Source organism: Zosterops lateralis, assembly GCF_965231275.1.
Source record: "Zosterops lateralis genome assembly, chromosome: 4".
In the NCBI taxonomy this organism is placed as follows: Eukaryota; Metazoa; Chordata; class Aves; order Passeriformes; family Zosteropidae; genus Zosterops; species Zosterops lateralis.
The window spans coordinates 4,703,965-4,723,402 of NC_139765.1; the positions used below are offsets into that span (position 1 = coordinate 4,703,965).

The 19,438-nt window shown below is 42.1% G+C and overlaps 1 protein-coding gene across 3 annotated transcripts in view; it reads right to left on the reverse strand.

Annotated features, from left to right (window-relative positions):
* Positions 1 to 294: 294 nt before the first annotated feature.
* FAR2 (fatty acyl-CoA reductase 2) overlaps positions 295 to 19,438 on the reverse strand; it is a 117,982-nt gene continuing 98,838 nt past the window's right edge. For all 3 annotated transcript variants that reach the window (XM_083859325.1, XM_083859323.1, XM_083859324.1), the window contains exons 7-12: positions 14,937 to 15,055; positions 13,818 to 13,885; positions 10,723 to 10,894; positions 6,769 to 6,898; positions 5,793 to 5,920; positions 295 to 4,764 (exon numbers count right to left, since the gene is read on the reverse strand). In XM_083859325.1, coding sequence (XP_083715451.1) covers positions 4,602 to 4,764; positions 5,793 to 5,920; positions 6,769 to 6,898; positions 10,723 to 10,894; positions 13,818 to 13,885; positions 14,937 to 15,055 — 780 coding nt within the window. In that variant the 3' untranslated portion in view covers positions 295 to 4,601. The remainder of the gene's footprint in view (positions 4,765 to 5,792; positions 5,921 to 6,768; positions 6,899 to 10,722; positions 10,895 to 13,817; positions 13,886 to 14,936; positions 15,056 to 19,438) is intronic.

Below are 19,438 nucleotides of genomic sequence, written 5' to 3' on the forward strand. Positions count from 1 at the left end.
TGCAGACCTGTCCCTGTGAGTTTCCACAGGACACTTATCACAGCAGGACCTCTCACTCTTCTGTACCGGGGTTGAAAGTCTATCCCAACCTTTAAAATCTTTAAAGCCTTTTAAATCCCTCCTGTAGGTGGGGCTGCTGTTCCACCAACAGCTGTGCTCCAGATGTGCTGGAGCATCTGCTCAACTGCCACGGCCAGCAAGCAACCACCTCCTCTAGCAAACCAAACAATGCAGAGTGACCATTAGCTTTAAAATATTTTGTTTTATTAAATGTTTCAAATAACATAAACATCATATTAACAATTTTATGGCTGAGGTTCACGTAATTTGTGGTTGGATAATTTTATCTGATTTGAGAGCTCAAAAGGTTACGCCTTAACATTAGAAACTCTGTAATTAAGATTTATAACAGGAAGTTGTCTCGTAGCTAACAAGAGGATAGAAATAGCAGATAGAACCGTAGAAACTCTGGACAGTGGGAGAGTACATATTTTACTATAAACTGGGGCCTGCCAAGATCATGTAAGGACAAGAAACTTTTTGTAAGTGGCTTCGTGTTCATCTGGAAAAAACAATTCACAGTTGGCATTTAAGCAATAGAGAAAAGTGGGATAGTACATCTTTAATTATTCCCCAAATACACTTTATTTTTTGAATTTTCATTTTCTTTAAGTAAATCTGTACCACCTTCATACCAATATTTAGCACCATGTAAGGGGATGTTCACCACTTACCTTCTGGGGAATGTTATTTGCTCTGTGCTAGAAATAAGGGGTCCAATTGTACTAAAATTGTACTGAAAGTTCATCCTTGCTTTCAGCGGTAGAACGTCAACGCTGGCAGAGCAACAGCATGCTTTCAACCATGAAGCTGTAGCTTATTTACAAACAAAAGGATGCCCCCCTCCCTCTTTTCCCAGTTGCTTATTCATGATAATGACTCGATTAACAACTACAGGTTAGGTTCCCTTTACACTGGAAATGAGGGTTATGTTGTAATCGCTTGGTCGTGAGCTGAAGTGGAACAGGGCACACGCCAAACAAGCATAGCCTGGCACTTCTTCAGGGTGAGCTGCACTGCTTTTACCACCTCTGTTGTCTGGTGCTGGAAGATGCAGTTGTGCACATAGGCAGATGTACTCGTGTTTCCTTAGAAAATGTAAAAGAACACATTTCTGCAAGAGGTGGGTGATGGGCCAACAACCTGTGATATATCAGTGGGTCTCTTACCCCTCCCTATTGTGGAAGAATTGTTTCTTAACAAGGAACAGAGGAGGGTGGAGGGGTAAGAAATTTCATTTTAGTAACAGACATGCTGAAGATAAACAGTTTTGGTTGTCATCCAAAAGGCAGTTAAAACACAGATTAATTGCAGGGATTTGTTGTGGTTTGTTTTGTTATCACTGTTTAATTAGAACAGGATACTTGTTAATTGCAAGCTTCTGTCCATTGCTGATGGTGAAATGATATTCAGTGCTTCTTTCAGATATTTTCCCCAAGGCTTGGGTTTCTTCAGAGCACAAACAAATCCACTGAGGAGCACAAAGTAAACCATCACACATCAGCCACTGCTTGAGGTGAGGACAAGTTCGTGTGCCCAGCTCCCCGTGATGACAGTCACAACTGGCACTTTCTGAATTATGTCTGTGCTTCAGACAATCAGCTGGAAACATCTCAAGCCACAAGAAAAGGGATTAAAGATTCAAGTTCCCCTGCATGTTATGTGTGTGTTAAGACAACCTAACAGCTTGATCTGCCCCAGGCAAGGCCAGAGCTCTGGAGCCAGCTGCTGACAATGCTGTGTGGGCTATGAAAGGTCTCCAGAAGAGCAGACACCATCTGCAACAGCTCTGTTTTTCCAACCCAAACAACTCCTGCTGCTTTTTTGGGGCTGAGTAGCTTTTCTGTGACTGTTTCCTTCAGCAAAATGCTGAAGAGCCTTAAGATGTCACACCACTACTGTTTTGAGTGCAGCACCTTTTTGTGTGCTCAGAAAACCAGGTCTGGATATGCTCTGGGGAGCAAAAAAATACACCTCAGACTTGTGGGGACAATACAGCCTTGTGCATACAACTGTGAATGCCTTCAGGCATACTGTGAGGAATTCCTGGCATGAGTAGGGAAGGGGAAGAAAAAGTGGACACTTTACTCTCAGGAGAGCTGACTGATGTTGGTGTAGCAGCTCTGCACTTTTGACTTTTCTGAGACCCAGGCTTTTGTCTGTCACATGCACAGCCCAAGACTTACAATCCCCTTTACTGTTTCTTCTCTTTGTCCATAAGGCAGGCACTTTAAAAGACTTTCAGGATAAGTGTTGAAATTATTTCCTAAATTGTTGAATGGAAGTTTGTTTCAGAGTGATCTACAGTTTTGGCTTGCTTTGTTTTTTAGCCTTTCCTATGAGGACTGCAAGCTGCCTGATGACTCGATTATGTAACTGAGGGAATGCACTATTCCTGGAGGAATCCCTGCAGCAACCTGCCTCAGCCTCACCCAGGTAGCAAAGTACAATGCCACAACCTTCACCAAAATATTGCTGTGGCACCACTGGACCAGGGAATGTTGGTCCCCAGCCCCTGACACCTTTCCAGCCCTGAAGCTGGAAAACACACACTCAACAACCAGTTTCACTACAGGAAGCACATTTCCAAGGCAAGAGCTTCAGAAATTTTCATCTTTGTAAACCGGGTGCTTGACCTATTTAAGCACAGATCAAATTTAAGCACAGATCAAAAGCAGTGTGTGACAAACACAGAGCCCTGCCATCCTGGACACCACATTTCTGGTCAGGTTTTCTGCTGCAGGCATTCTTTGGCAATTGCTTGGAACCAGACCTCTGGGGAATACAGGGCAAGATTAATTCCTTTAACCTTTAGAAAGATTTCTGAACCAGCTTGAAGTGCTCAGGTATAAATACACTGTCATAATTTGCTCTTACCTTCAGTAACAAAACCAAGTATAAGTTTTGAGGAATGTCAGGTTTGCAAATAATCTCCTCTCGTCAGCTCACAAAAGAGCAACTGTGTCACTTTGTTGTGTTTTTTGTGTAGCATTACTTTTTCAGACAGCTGGCATGACACAAGACTAGATAAACTGGGTGCTGCATTGAAGACTGATCATCTTAAAAGTGCTTATTCAGTGTTATCTGAATAAAAAATATTTCGGTGTAAGATTTGACTCTGAAAATCTGGCAACAGTAAAATTTGTTGCTGTTGTTGCTACTTTGAAGAAGTAGCACAGAAATTTCCTCTGCCCCCACAGGAATTTACAATTCAGTACAAGAAACAAGGATCTCCAACAGCCACGAGCATTGGGAAGGTCCCTGGCTTCCTTTCTAAATTGCAATTTAATTCTAAAACTCTGAAAAATAAAATTCTGAAAATTCTAAACTGCAGGGAAAAGTATGTTAGCTTCACAGTTGCCTGACTGTTCTTACAGAGAAGTCAAAGAATCACAGAGCTGCTTAGGTCAGAAAAGACCTTTAAGATCATTAAATCCAACATTTAACCTATTCTTGAGAAAAACAAGTTTCAAACTTTTTAATGCCTGCTGACAGGAGTGGCAGCAGAACAGGCCCAATGTTGTTTCCTCCATGTGTGTCTTTACACTTTCTTTGCCAGTGGAAATGATCAACTGCAAAGTGATTTAGCTGTAATGGAAGCCCAATATCAGGCTGCTTTTCAGCTACAGGGAGAGAGATTTCCTGCAGGGGAAAAACAGACCTATACTTCAAAAATAATGACGGGTTTCTGTATTCTTCTTCCAATTTTTATGAAGTCTGCTCTTCATTCTCAGAGTTAATACAGCATTTTTCAAGACCCCAAAAATGTTCCAAGCAAATGTGATAAATGCAAGACCAGGAATTTTTTAATAGACTGAAACCTTAACCACAGGGAGAAAAGAAGACCTCTCTGTAAGAAAGCAGCTTGTGAGTGAGCAGAGTTAACACAGGTGCATGAATTCTATGTGTGCCTTCAGGTGTGGCTTGAAAGCATCAATCCTCAGCAGCAATACAAGACAAGATCTGAAAACTGTTCCATGTGTTAACTGGCCTCATGTGACTGATCTTTCCCCCCCTCCTAAGTTTTGAAAAGGTGCAATCCTGTTTTTTTCAATAAGGAACCATTTCACTGAATGAGAATGAAGGAACAGCTGCTTTAGGAAGACCTCTTACAGGTTAATTTCCTTGGGTGGGTCTTCTCTGGTGGCATCTTTGTCTTCCAAGGTTGTGGTTTAAATTTGCCTCTTTTGAGGAAAAAGGTGGGATTAAGATAGCCTAGAGAGTAGTAAGTGGGAAGACAATGACTTTGGTTAATCCTTGCTCTTGCACATCAGACTCCAGATGAGAGGTCCCCGCTTGACCTGTTCCTAAAGCTTCAGTTATGGCTTTAAAAATTGGCCTGGTCCTGTGGAAGAAAGACCACCATGTATTAAAGCATTAGTTAAAATTAAAAAGGTGAGCATGTAACAGTGCACAATAAATGCCAGCTGCTGTTGGAGGGTGTGGATTTTTTTCTGCTACTTTCAGACCCCGATGCCCACAGTTGCTGATTAGAGGAGATGGAGGTCCTTCTGGAAGAGGCTGGTTGCTGATGGATGGCTTCAGTGCCTGAGGGTGCTGGATGCCCTGAAGTAGGACAGGAACTTGTAGCAGAGGCTCACCACAAAGTACCAGATGTTTCGAGCCATCTGCGACCTGGCGATGAAGATGCGCCAGATGATGACGAGGAGGGTGGTGTTGAACGCGTACCGGATGTTCCTCAGCCTGGGGAAGAGGCATATTATCAACAAAACACACCAACAACAAGAAGCTCACCAGCCCCCTGCATTTCCTACAGGTAATTCAGGAATAAATCCTATTTATACGTGGCCCTTGGGCTTTTTGCTGTTCCTATTTTAGTGCTGGAATCCTTGATCTTGGCAAGGACTGTGCTGGAGCTGGAGCACAGTGAATAGTTTGTGGTGTAGGTGAGAGAGATGTACTGGAATTCTCTCTTGTTTTGCAAGCTCATTTCAAACCAGAGCAAAATCATATGGAGAGGTTTTTCTTTAGGACAGTCTGTGTCCAATGCTTTCTGCTTTGGTTTCACTGCCTACCTCCCATTTTGCAGGATTTGGGGCAGGCTAGAGAACCTTCACAGGAGTTGACAAGCAAGGTTCTCTTATTTGGGTTTTCTTATCTACCCTGTTTTTAGAGTAGTGAAATTACTAATTAGGGTAATTAGAGTAGTGAATTACATTAGTAGTAATGATCATAAATGGCTGCAATACTGCCCCACTGGGATTTTTTATTTTTTGGGGGGAGTGGGTTAGTTTACAGCATCCATTTTTTCAATTACTGAATTCTTGAGATCCTAATGATCCAATCTTCTTTCTGTTAAGCAAGTTTCTGCAGTTCTCTAATGCTCATTTTTCCCCCAGTGCTTGACCAAGGGAAAAAAGACACCTAAAGATCTCAAGAGTTGTTTCATTTTAATAAGAGCCCTTTTATATTAAGGTAAACTTTATCACTGCACCACAGCCCACAGTCCAAGGCAGTCAGTAGCCCATTCCTGAGGTCTTTATAAACCTCCTAAAAATGATCCAGGAATGATGAACTTGTTTTAGATTCCTTACTATGGCAAACTATTCCCTTATTCTATGTCTGTAAAAACTGACAAACCGCTGTGATAAGAATTAAGTTAGTTATCTCCATTTTAATCAATAGTAATAATTATTATTTTGCAACGTAGCTAATTTATTTTCCCCCAAGGTAGCCAGGAGCTCTTATCTTTGTCCCTGGGTGTGACTTACTTGCGTAGATGCTGCTTTGCTGCTGGAATTCCAGCCATGTCCTCATTTAGCAAGTACTTCTTAGCACCTATGCAGTAGCTCTCGATGTACTCTGACCAGTGCAGCTGGCGAACATCAAAGTTGTATAACTGGGATTTAAAGACAAAAAGCAAAAGCTGAACACCAGAGCTCACAACCAGTTCACTTTGAAGCATCAGTTCTTCATTGATCTCTGTTCCTGACCAGGCCCTCTCTCTGAAATGCTCAAAACCACCAAGTTCCCAAACACTGCAAGACTGTGTTTCACAGCTGCTGATTAAAGTCCCACCCAGCTGGGAATCTGGGCAAAGCAAGCAGAAATGTAGTGCTAGCTGGCAGAAAAGAAAGGTGTTTATCTTTCAGGTGGCAACTTTTCCATAAATACATATATTTGTACACACACACACACACAGAATCATGGAAGAAAAGTGGCATTCCACACAGGCAAATGGATTCAAATGAAAACCTTCACACAGTTTTAATGTGTCACCAGAATTAGGTGTAAATAAATTAACTGGACATTGAGTCAACAGGTGCCTCTGCATCAGTGTTACTCTCAGCTGTGCTGCATTCTCTTGTGGCAGCTAGATCAACAGAAGTCTAGGAAATGGGTCACTTTGGCAGAAACGGAATCTGGTTGCAGAGCCAACTACCTCAGTTCATTTTAGGTGCTCATACTGGACAAATTGTTAGCAAGCTTTCAGGCAGCTGTCTGTCTCTTAGAGCAAAGAAAGGCTTTGTAGAGAGGAAGAAGTTTTCACAGAATAGGCTGGGTTGTAAGGGACCTGAAAACATTCTCCTGTAATAAATGGAAAGCTGCTAAAATAAATAAATTATTTCAGATTAAAATAAATTCTAATCATCTACATATCATTTAAAAGCTCAATAATACACCAAAAAAATAACTGCTGCAGATGAACAGAATCTGAGACATGCAACCCATATTCAAGACATTTACCTTCTTGTCCTCTGTGTTAAGGTGACTCATTAACATATTCATATTATCTGAAGACCAGTTCCAGGACTGGGTGGAGAAATACTGCAGGAGTGTCATAGACTTGTGCAGCCGATTGATGATCTTCATCATTCTGAAACAACAGGGAGCATCAGAGGTGAGCAGGAAGTCTGACCTTATGTAGAAGCTGCTGGTTTGTGTTTCCACCAATCCAGGTGAATAAACACTGCAATTCCTCCTGAGCAGTGCCCTGCTACTCACTAGGCTGAGAACTTGCTCAGCAAATCCAAACTGCTCCAGCTGAGCTCTTTGAGCCCAGACCTACCCAGCTTTTATTGCTGGCTCCAACATGAGAGCAAATATGTTTGCCACTGATGTCCAACTCACTGGTCTGACCTAAGGGTTGGAAGCTGCATCTACCTCATGTCCTGCTGTGGAGGGAAAAGCCCATCTGAGCTAGTATGAAGTCTGCACCCCAAAGGTACAGTGCCTTCTGATCCCAAGGTAGATACTTCTCTTTCTGCCACAGGAATTCTCTTCTGCTCCCAAGCCTGAGCTGTGTACTGAAGCAAGGCTCTGAGTTTTGGTATTACTTCCAGTATTTGGTGACCACATCTGCAATACGGACACTGAGCTCAGAAGTCATTTGCTCAACTTCCGTTTTGAGACAGAACCAAAGAATGAAAGAGTGGTTTGGGTTGGAAGGTACCTTAAAGATCATCTTGTTCCAACCCCTGTCATGGATAGGGACACTTTCCACTAGCCCAGGTTGCTCAGAGCCCCATCCAACCTGGCCTGGAACACTTCCAGGAATGGGGCAGCCACCCTGCTTCTCTGGGAAACCTGTGCCAGGGCCTCACCACCCTCACAGGGAACAATTTCTTCCTATATAATCTAAATGTACTTTCTTTCAGTTTGAAACCATTCCCCCTCTCCATCCTATCATTATGCTCCATGGATGAGAGTCCCCTTCTTTCCCACCAGTCTGCTTAAAGTACTGAAAAACTGTTACCAGGGTTTAATAGGTACCCATGTGCCTTCTCTTCTTAAGCCTCAGCAGTCCTGGCTCTCTCAGCCTGTCCTCACAGGAGAGGTGCTCCAGCCCTCAGACCATCTTTATGGCCCTCCTCAGGACCCACTCCAACAGCTCCATGTCACTGTTGTCTTGCTTCAGACACATTACTGCTTGAGGATTTGGGAAATGTAGGCTCAGACCCTCTCATGTGTCTTGGCCTTTTCTTACTAATATTTTTACAGAAAAGTGGATGACAGCAATGGTGTCCTACCCTGCAGGATTATTTTAGTTGTCCCAATGGTCATGAATAAAAAAAAGCCTCTGGCAGTTGTTTTAAAGTGTGATGTCCAGGGCTCGGTGAATTCTGACAGGACACCATGTCCTCTCAGACTGGGTAAGGGCAAGAGAAAGCATTAAAAGGCTGATTTTCGTGGAAAAACAAGAGCTGTTTTCATGTGAAATATTGAGCTGCCCAGAGGGTAACACAGTTGCTGTGACAAATCAAGGGTGGCAGTCTGGGGGAGAATGGTGCCAGGCTGGCCTGTCCCCACGCAGACGTGACTGCCACGGCGATAAACACCCGGCACAGCACAGAAAGACACAATGAGTCCATCAGCTCAGAGCGGAACTCTGCAGCTCAGCCAAAGCAACTGGAAGGAGCACTAAAACCTTAGACAGGCACTCCTTCTTAAAGTGGCTTTCATTTTAGAAGCAAAGCAGACCATCGGATTAAAGGCACCTTCATTCTGAATAATTATGTGCATGCTGACTGAATGCAGTTTATCTGACCTGCTTTAAAAATATTTCAGATTAATCTTCCTGTGTAGGGCAAGCACCATGGGGCAAAGCTTTGTGAATATTTTAATACCTTTTAGGAACTGGGAAAAACAAATTATGCAGCTAGATTGGAAAGATCTGAAGCTGCCCCTCAAGCTGACTCCCCAAAATCTTTAAAGTGCTTAGGACTAATGGGAACTACCAGAACAAAGAAAGGATAAGAAAATAAACTCTTTAGTATATGGAAAAAATTCTTCCCTGTGAGGGTGGTGAGGCCCTGGCACAGGTTGCCCAGAGCAGCTGTGGCTGCCCCATCCCTGGAAGTGTCCCAGGCCAGGCTGGATGGGGCTCTGAGCAACCTGGGATAGTGGAAAGTGTCCCTGTGCATGGCAGGGGTGAAGGAAACTGGATGATCTTTAAGGCCCCTTCCAACCCAACAGTGTGTGATTCTATGATCTGAAGAGGTGTGTGTGAAATCCGTGTTTTGTGTCAACTGCCTGAGCTCAAATGTTGTGACCACATTCAAAACACTGACTAATAATTTGTATGAAGGAAAGGTCATCTGAAAAACATTAACTGAGTAGAAATATGGCAAAGATTTCTTACAGGAAGTTTCATCCTCCATTGAGGAGGAACTGAGAGGAATAAATCAAGTATTAGCTCTCACTTCAGACATGCTTTTTGTCTTCTAGAAAACTGTTTACAGCAATGATTTCTTTATTTGTTCTCATACAGAGCCTTGCACAAGCAGACTCTCAGGTGAGACAGGATGGCCCCAAGAGACTACTAAGGGTATAAACCACATTATGCTCTGAGTCATGGATGGATGTGCAACACTTACAGCAAACCATTTAGGGCAGTTTTACTTGGTATCTGGAAATTTATGTGAAATGAGCTTACATCTAAAAAGGCTATTTTTCTTTTTTTATTTGATGTGGTTTATTGCTCTTAGACCATAAAGGTCTGATATTGAGGTAGCTGGGTAAAAAAAAACAAACAATGTGTTGCTACTGTGCTTTCTACCACATTGCAGCAATACCTGGATGAGCTGAAGTAGTGTGTAAAAAGAAAAGGAGGATTATATTAAAAAAAAAAAAAAAAAGAAGACTCGGAAAACTCCCAACTTCATTGGAGAGCTGTCTTTGCTGAGGCTGCAAATCTTAAAAGTTCAGAAGATCATGCTGAGGTCTGTTTTGACATTTACCTACAGCATTGCAGGCATTGTCCACTGGTTAATTATGCCAATCAGCTCCATGAAAAGAAATGTCAATTGCAACAGCAGTGCCAAGATCTTACTGCTGCCCATTTCAACAAACATTGGAGATTCCAGCCTCATTTTTAGTTTACCTCTATTTCTAGGGTAATTCTTTCCTCTTGGAAAACTGGAAGTCTTTTTACAGACCAATCTGCTTCCAAAGCAGAGTATCAGGAAAAAATCAGAGGGATTTCTTTGCAAACAGCTGAAGCCAGCTTTCTAGCTAGCAGAGGAGCACAAGAGCAGCTGACATCAACACAGCACTGGCATCTTGTTCTCACACTGCATAATAAATCCTCCTCTGTGATGGCAGGGAATAAAGGAGGACAATGTCTGGAGTAACATTACTTACAAGAAGATTCCTTCCACATGAGACATGGATATTGCTGTTCCTCCAAGCCATACCCCTGCCAGGGCTCAAATACCACCCGGAACAGTGAACTGCCCTCCTAAATACAATTAGAATTTAATCATACCCAGAAACAACTGCTTCCTAGATTTCAGGCCAGTGCTGGAAACAGCTACTTTGGCATCTGATTTATGGGGGGAAAAAAAATTGTTAGCTGGTATGTTCTAAACCTTGCCAGTCTCAAGTCCTTATGCAAGCTCATGCCAGATAGGGGTGATCCCACTGGAAAGCTGAAGTGGTAGAGATCTGGATACAGGGAAGACAGAAAACTACCAGTCCTCCTCTGCCTTGGGAAGCTCTGAAGTGTGTTAAACTGAGTTCAAAAATGTGCTGTTCTCCAGGTGATGGGAAGGGTGTGAGCCTGAGGCTGTGCTTAGCTACAGCCATGCATTTTCCTCAAGAGAAAGAGAGGGGAAGGAACTCAAGGACTCCAGTTCTCATCACTGTGCTCTCCACAGGAGCAGAAGGCATGCAGGAGGCTGAGGGGGCACCATTCCTTACCTGGGCTTCCTCCCCGTGAGCCTCATGTAGAGGTCGTAGAGGATGGCAGGTGCCTTGTGGCTGACAGTGATCCAGTACTGGTTTATCAAGTAGCTGGAGGTCATGTGGGCGTTGGGGGTTCGGAAGGCCTGCTCCAGGGGGTTCCTTTTGAACGTGGACATGACGTACTGCCCTGCAAGGGAACAGGTGTTTTTCACTTCCACCTGGGCTGGAACCACAGTGCAGCACAGCCCAAGCTGTTGTGCTTCACACCTCCAGCTCACAGCTCTCTGAACTGTGTCAGCAGAGCTTGGACCAGCTTGTCCCTTCTGCCATGAAAATTGATGACTCCCCATCTATTGCCTGTTTGAAACCTAATCCTTCTCCACACTTAACACTGGCAGACAAAAACCTCCTTGTCAAAGCACCAAAACATAAAGCAGGAAAAGCAGGCAGCTCTAAGAGCTTCAAGGAACTGCAGTTCTGCTTTCACCTGCAGCAGATGTAAAAAATATTGGTTAACTACTAACATTTCTTTAGATCACTGAAAGCAAACTTTGATCTGCCAGCATAAAAAAAAAGAGACATTTCTAATTTTCAATCAGATTTTCCAAAGAGCTGATGTCTGAGTTAGTCTGCCACTTACACAGGGTGATATCTTTAGAAGGACTTCATTAATCCTTTCAAACCACATCTGACCCACACCACCAAATGTCTGCCTGTCTTCAGAAGACCTCTGGATGCTCTAAGGCAGCAAACTCTCCTGCATTCTTGACTCAAAAACAAATGATAGGGTGGGAATCTTCCCTTCCCTTTGCATGCTAAGGCACAAACTATGCTGGGTCTGATTCTGAGCTCTGGCAATGGCACAGTGCCACAAAGTGGCATCTAGATGTGCATATCTGGGGCATTTGCATATTGCAGAGGCTTAATAGTGCTGCAGTAGTTGAGTGTAAGACTATCATCCTAGGGACTGATAAACAGATGGTGCTCCTATTCCTGAGCACCAGCAAGCTCAAGAAAGAAGAATATGTGGGCTTTTTTCACTTTCTGAAAAATTGATTTGAGAGTTAACAACATCAATCTGTGCTCATATTATAGTTTAGTCTCTAAGCTTATGTTACAAATAGAAAATCAGATGAGAATTTGTGAGCCACAAGAAACATCCAGATGATCCTCAGATAAGCAGATTCCATTTGTAACGTTCAGACAGGACCCTCCAGTATCTGTGGTCAGCTCATTACTGCCCTTCAAGTAGTGACTTTTGCTGTACTTCTTCTAAGAACCCCAAACCAGAAATTTGTCACCTCTAGGAGCTATTGCAATGACTTAGTGGATGGATGGTCTTTCCTCTGCAACCTCAACACAAAAATGCACCAGCAAATCCTACAACTCAAAGGCAGGTTCTGCAGGGGGAGAATGAGACACAGGTCTCATCCAGGTAGATTATCAAGAATAAACTGAACTTAATTTTTGTCAAGCTGAACATCATTTTCCAGCCCGTTTTAAGGTTTAAATTTGAGGAGAAACTGCAAAATGTACTTTACAAAGTCAGACTAATCAGATTCACACTGCACCAGAGCAGAATATGCTTCTTCAGATAAAGATTTAGTTGTTTGACCACATTTTTGTAACAGCAGTGAAAGTAATGAGAAAGTAAGGGAAAAGAAAAACCCCAAGGCATATAGCATTATTTGGAAAAGAAATAAATCAGTTAAGTTGCCTTTTAACACCAGGAGTTTTTATGTGTGTCTGAGGAGCTTTAGAATGAACTGCTCTGCAATGAATGTTTAAGCATAAACTCTCTTCTCTTCTAGATCCTTCTCCTCCCTCCAAGCTCATCACTCAAAGCATCACCAACTCAGTCACTTTTGTTCCTAACCCTTGATATACTCAGCCTAATTCAGCCTCAATTTCTCTGTTTGATCTTTCTCCCCTTGAACAATCCCTACTCTCTTGTGTCCCCCTGTCACTCCTAAAGCAGGTCCTGGTGTCACTTGGCCTAACCAGGTATCCCAGGCCTTCCCCTCTGCAAATCCCTGCCTGCTTTGCAGGAAAATGCTCAGTTCCACTCCAGGTGACTCCCATTCACCTCCCTGGTTTCTCAGCGGCTTCCAGACACTCAGGACCCTCCACCCTGCTGACCAGTCACATACCCTGATTCCTTGAACAGAAAATGTCTATTTCCCAAAAATAAACTGGTAAGAGACTGAATCGAGGATTCAGACTGTACAGCTGCAATCAGAACATCATGATGCAGTAAATCTTTCCCAGACTCATTTCCTCAGCTGTGCAGCATCTTTAAAGGCAGAATTTTGCACTTTAATACTCCATCCTAATTCTCTGCAGCATTCTGCTCTCAGGAAAACTGTGACTACAACATGTGGTAGAAAGAGCTTTCGTAGTGTCACCCAAGGAGAAAATTTTGCCTTCAGTTCCACCACACAGCTGAGCTGTTCATGGAAGCTGCTGCTGCTGGACCCAAATGATTTCATGGCTAAATCCACAGTTATAAGCAGAGGAACAGAATAAAATCAATGACAATGCACTAAGACATTGCTGTTTTCATCAGTAAATTTACACTGAAGAAGGGTTAAGAAAGGCAAACCTCAGAAAGTGGTGCTATGGTGGCTTTTGCTGAAGTAGAGCCTGTGAAGAGCTTTGCATTCACTCCTGTGAAAAAGCCACAGATCTGTGACTAACCACGACATTTCATTTTTCATTAAAAAAAAAACAAAAGCCAGGAACTTGGTGTGATGTCCTCAGCACTCAGCCAATGGCTGAAACCTCCTCCCTGCTAGGCCAATTGATCAAATATCATGGTTAAGACATCTATTCTGTAAATGCAATTATGGTCTCATTCTCTGCTGACTTAGCTTGCCATGTCAATAATGCAAGGGGAAAAGCAAAGCAAAGGCTGAGAGATGGAGTGGCCAGCCTCCTGTATTTAAAAACACAAAGATATGAATGCAGGGGCATTCATTGCAGACCCATTGCAGCTAGGTCCCCAAAATGCAGTTTGAATGGCAGACACCAAATGCCACCGAAATTGTGGAAACCAATTCTTCAAAGTGTAAGGAACACCATGGATGTTCTCCATTTAAATGAGACCTTACCCATTTCGCCCCAGAAGAAAGGGTTGATTCCCCCTGTTGTGCAGTTGTACACCAACAAGTTTTTTGGTCTGGAAAACAGAAAGAAGTGTTATTTTGAGATGTGAAGAAAAACTCCATTTCCTAGGGAAGGGAGTACAAAGTCAATCAATTTCAAGAAAACTCCTGGTTTAATACCAAACAAAGTTTGCATTTTTTGGTGTGGAACTAAACATGGATCACACTGGTTTTATTTCTTCCTTCATCATAAATCAAGAATTAATAAAATAGTTTTCTTGACCTAAGCCTGCCTTGCCAAGGGTGTCAGGTGATGACATCAATAAAGCATTTTCCTTACTGCATACTTGAAAACTGCACAGTTTTAATTTGGTGGATTTCTTAATAATGCTTTGAGGGGGAAGCTGGTGAGCTGCTCTTCAAGGTCCTTTCAGGATCCTTATTTAGCTTTCTGGATGTAGCTCAACCTTCAGCTCAGAGGGCTTACTCTTGTCTTTGAGAGTAAAACACTTCTGCCTTTTATTTGCCTGGGTTTGATTTCTCAGAGTTGCATAAGCCTCCAGAATAATTCATCTGGTTTATTCTCTGTACTCCTACCTAATGATTAAAAGCCAGGCCAGAGGTCCACAGGAAAAGACCTTAAATCCTTAATATCACTTCTACATACTCTTCTCAACAATGCAAAGAAGGGAGATTTTTTAGATCATATAACCTATAAGCCCATAATATATTTACATTGTGCAGTGTTTTCCAAGGAAAACACGCAGAGCTTTTTTACCAGGAAAACCCCAAGAAGACACTTGAAAAGCAACTCAATGAAAGGAGGCCCAAAAAACCACTGCTGCAAAGCTCTTGGCCTTCAGCAGAGTGACTTCTGAGAAGTGAGAAATGGGTCTCACCCTTAGCTGTAGAGATTTCCTAACTCTGAACCCTGCCTTTACTGCATCTTCTACACTCAGTCCTCGTCCACCCACAGGGAGAAAACACCAACCGGAAAATCAATCAACCAGCCTCTTGCACTGGTTTTTTATCAGCTCCTGGTTCCCTTTGAAGTGCTGCTGCAGGGAGCAAATATTCCAGGAGCGTGGGCAAAGAGGAATTCTAGGAAGAGGGATGCTCTCCCACCTGTGCACAGCCGTGTACCACCCGGCTGCCAGGGTCAGGTTGATGGCGACGTCGACGGGGATCATGTCGGCCACCGCTTCGTTGTTGGCAATGACGGTCCTCAGGATCCCTTTGCCTGCCTGTGGGACACAGGGACACAGGGAAAACAGTCACCCACCTCAGGCTGGGCTGAGATTTAGCTGGCAGGGCTCCAGCTGGCACTGGGCACGGACCAGCACCACACAATTTTTTTTTCTTCTGCGGGTTATTTGGTTTCTGTGACAACAAAGATGGATCTCCTGTGGTTCCCACCACTGTCCTGCATTTTCAGAGGATGCCTGGAAACATGATGATGTCTGTGCTGTGTACAAGAAAAGCTGGGACTCTTAAAAGCTGGACTCATATTTAACTCAATATGAAAGAAATACCTGAGGAAAGAAATGTATCTGATTTGCTGCTGTAAAGTTCCCTGTGATGCCTGAAAGTTACATTTCCTTAAATGACACAGGCAGGCAGAGGTCTGAGTGTCCCTCAGAGACTTTGGAAATTACAGCAGTAGGATTTTTGAAAAGCTGACTACCTTTCCTTTGGATGTATTCACGTTCTCCTCTTTTCCAAAGCAAAGACACAGGGGATGGCTCCTGCCTTGAAGAGCACATCACCCACCAAAACTCAGTAAAAGGAATCAGTGCAAATACAAACCAAAAAGAAGAAATAGGCAAGAATGAAAAATTTTCATCCTGCTTTGGTTGGAAGTGCATTTTTCAGGGGATCAGGCCCCCCAAAATATATACATTTAATCTGAATGGTTATCAAGGGGTTTCCATGATGACCAGTCAGGCTTTGGAGGTTTCACAGGAGAGACATGGCAACAGCATGGCAGGCTGGATCAGAGAGGACAAGGCAGAATACAGAAACATGGGGGTGAAATGGGATAAAGGAACTTTACTTGGTGTGTCACAGATGAGGGCTGAACACAGCACATTAGAGAAGAAACCCCACCGGCAGAGTCAAGGGTGCAATCAAGGTATTTCTCATGTGGGAAAAAATGCAGTGAAGCTGAGGAGCCAGGCGAAAAGCTGAGAGGATAAAAGTGCTGGTGAAGCAAGGAGGGATAAAAGCTCCTGTAATTCAGAGCTGTGCAAAAACAGAGGGGAAGGACTGAGTGAAGGAGCAAAAGAGCATTTGCTACAGATCCATCAATATTTAAAAGTTAGGGCAAAGGAAATGTTACAGCTTTTCTTAAATTATTTTCATACAATCTGCAACTCCAATTTCATTATAAAATAGATTAAATTTTCATACACCAACTAAACAGGAAATGCCCAGTTGTGGAAAACCCCTTGCCTTGAAGTCTGAGGAGAGAAACATGTCATTAAAAAAGCATTTAAGGCTTGCTATTAACTTGTAAAGCACATGCCACTGTCTAGTGGTCATTGGTGGATTTTAAGAGACACTGTATCCCCTCTTTGGGAGTGTTTATCTTTCTGGGTCTTTTTGGTGGCTCTTCTCCTCCTTTCCCCTTCTGCAATCAGAAGTGTTTGTTGCATTTCACAGCTTGCAAGTAAAGGAATACCACTTGTGACTGATTTAATTTTCATCAGGAACTAGGACTGATGGGACTTCTGAGCAGTCCCATCTCATCCTTGGTGCATTGGGCAAAGGGATCACAGACTCTGTGCAAGATTCCCCACATGGCTCACTCCATCCTCCTCAAACCTGTGTCATGCATTGAATTCTGCTGCCCTAAGCTGAACTGTGGTTAGGCTCAGACACAAAAACTTCAACTTGCAATGTCACTATGATTTTCTTTAGGCTCTTACTACTGGGTTTTCTCAAGGGAAAAAAAAAAAAAGACAGAAAGAAACAAAGGAGGCAACCAAGCTCAACTCTGAATTTTCCACTGCTATGAACACATGCCCACTAGAGACCACTGTGTAATCAACTATCACATTTTCACACTGAAGATCTTGCTGAGATCTTCAAAATGAGGATGTTTGATGGATCTGCTGCAAAATGTGTTCAGAGCAGCATGTGATGGTCATACACACATGAATGATTTCGAGATTTCCTATGCTTTGTATTTAACAAAGGCTTAAGTTTTTAAGGTTACTTTTTACATGGAAAATGGTTCAGTGGTACTTCTGTCAGGTGTGGCTTGGTTTCTATTTATAGATGCTGACATTTTTCTCTCTAGTGAAATAGAAGCTACTGCAAAGTGAAGCCTCCACAATAATTTCCTGGTTAGAGTCTGATGTTTCTGGACAGCCTCTCAGCTGAGGTGCTTTGGGGCCAGTCACTGTCCAGACCACAAATTAAACCAGTTGTGCCCTACAGCTTCACTGCCTTGCAGGGAGGAAGGTCTTTGCATGTAATAGGGAACAGCAAGACAAAAATGCCTTAATTACACTCCAGCGGAAATGTAATTAATTTCATTTTGTTCCTCAATCAACAAACACAGCTCCCCACAGCAGCTGGAGCAACTGTAGGCGAAAGAAACATAATTAGATTATCAACAACAACTCGGACTCCCATATTTCATGAATATTTAAAAGAAATGTGTCTATTTATGGAATGAAATGATCAGACTCAAACACTGCAAGTCAGGAAAAAAAGTATTCGCAAGATCTGGAGTCCAGATTCTGCCCAAGTGACATCAAAGATCATCTGAACCAAATCTGAATCTGGAGGAATGTTTTCCCTATTAGGGTGAGCTTGGTTAGAAGCTGAAAATGAGTATTTTGGTATGGAGGGACACTTGAAATGCACAAAACCAAACCACTAAAACCACTTCCCTTTTGCTTTTTTCAACACTTAATTAAAACAAATAAAGCTACTCATCTAATAATCACAGTTTAAAATACATTTGGCCAGGAGAGCTGCTTGTACTGACACAACTTTCAGGTAATCAAACTGATGCAGCACTCAGATGTTTAAGGGTTCATTTTCAAACAATTCGCCACATTCAAGCACATTAATTATTGTACTTATTAATACTTATTAATACCTCTCTTCAGAAGAAAAGTCTTGGGTCCCTAATAATAAACACTTTTCCCTTCTGAAAAACATTCCAAACAACTTTGTCTCTACACTCTGCATCCTTGTCATTGTTTTTTGTCTTTTTGTTGGCCAAATCTCAATGTAGTTACAGACCACGTTTCATCACCTAAGGGCTCAGTGTAGATGACACAAATTTCATTGTCTCTTCTACTATACTGCAAAACCTTAGAGCTTCAAACCTGGACCAAAAAATACCACCTCCTTTTCAAATCTCAGTGCAAGTCTAATCTTTTATATAAAAAGAGAAGTCATTTCCCACAGTGAAACTAGGATCTCATAATTTTTGCTTTCCATGGAGCTAACCTGGATCTAAAGATATAGGCTGCATCTGCATACAAAACCTGGCACAAGGTTTCTTGCAAACCAGTCCTGGATAAAATTTTTGACAGATATCATCATCAATCATCATATGATTAAAAAAAGAAACTAACTTAAAAAAAAAAAAAAAAAAAAAAAAAAAAAAAAAAAAAAAAAAAAACAAACACCCAAAATAATGTTTGTGTCAGTACTAAAGTTAGAACCTGACACATGAAAATGTAAGAAGTGCATCTGCAAAATTAACGAATTGCAAAACATTCCTTGATCTTGATAACATCATGAAAAAACCCAGAAACCAGGACAAGGTGCTGGGACTAGAGCAGGGAGGCAGTACAAACTTCTTGAGTTGTCACCAAGGAATAGAAGGCTTTTTAAAAAGAAACCGTGACATGACTGGAAGTCAATCATTTGTAAACATAAACTCTGAAAGGTATAGATGGAGTTCAGATGAAAGCATTATTTGTCCTCTGCACTCCATAACTGTAATAGTTTCTATTTATGATCTACTTCAGATATAAATGGGCATTTTTAACAAGATCATATCTGGATTTTATTCTGCTCTTCTATGATTGCAGACCACTAATCCTTTTATGCACTGCACCAGTATGATTAGAACATAGTTTTGACAAAGTAATGAAGTGGGATAACTCATACATGAACATAAATATCTGCCCAGAGCTATACTGCATTATGGATTGACAGAGAGACCTAAGGCAATGATTTTAGTTTAGAAAAAAAAAATTATAAGGCAGGAGAAAAGGTATGCAACTTTACTCTTTTCATGTATTAATTATAATGATTATTTTCATCTTACAGAGAATATTTTACCAAGTTAGGAAAAAATATGGTGAATTATCCATGTAACTGGCAGAGTCTGACTCAATCATAGACATTATTTAGGTGTAGTCTGTACAGGGGAGAAATCCTGTACAAAGCAGTGCCAAGTGGGAGCCATAATCTTTGGAATTGTGGAGGGATAACAAGTTACAGCAGTGGATTTAGAAACAATACACACAGGGACAAATGGAAGGATAAATTCTGCTGCCTTGTATTGACAGTGTGGTAACCTGGCCTGGAAAACAAAGTTGTGTTAAAAGATTTCAAGCTGTGACACCTGTGCTTATCTCCATTTCAAGGATACATTT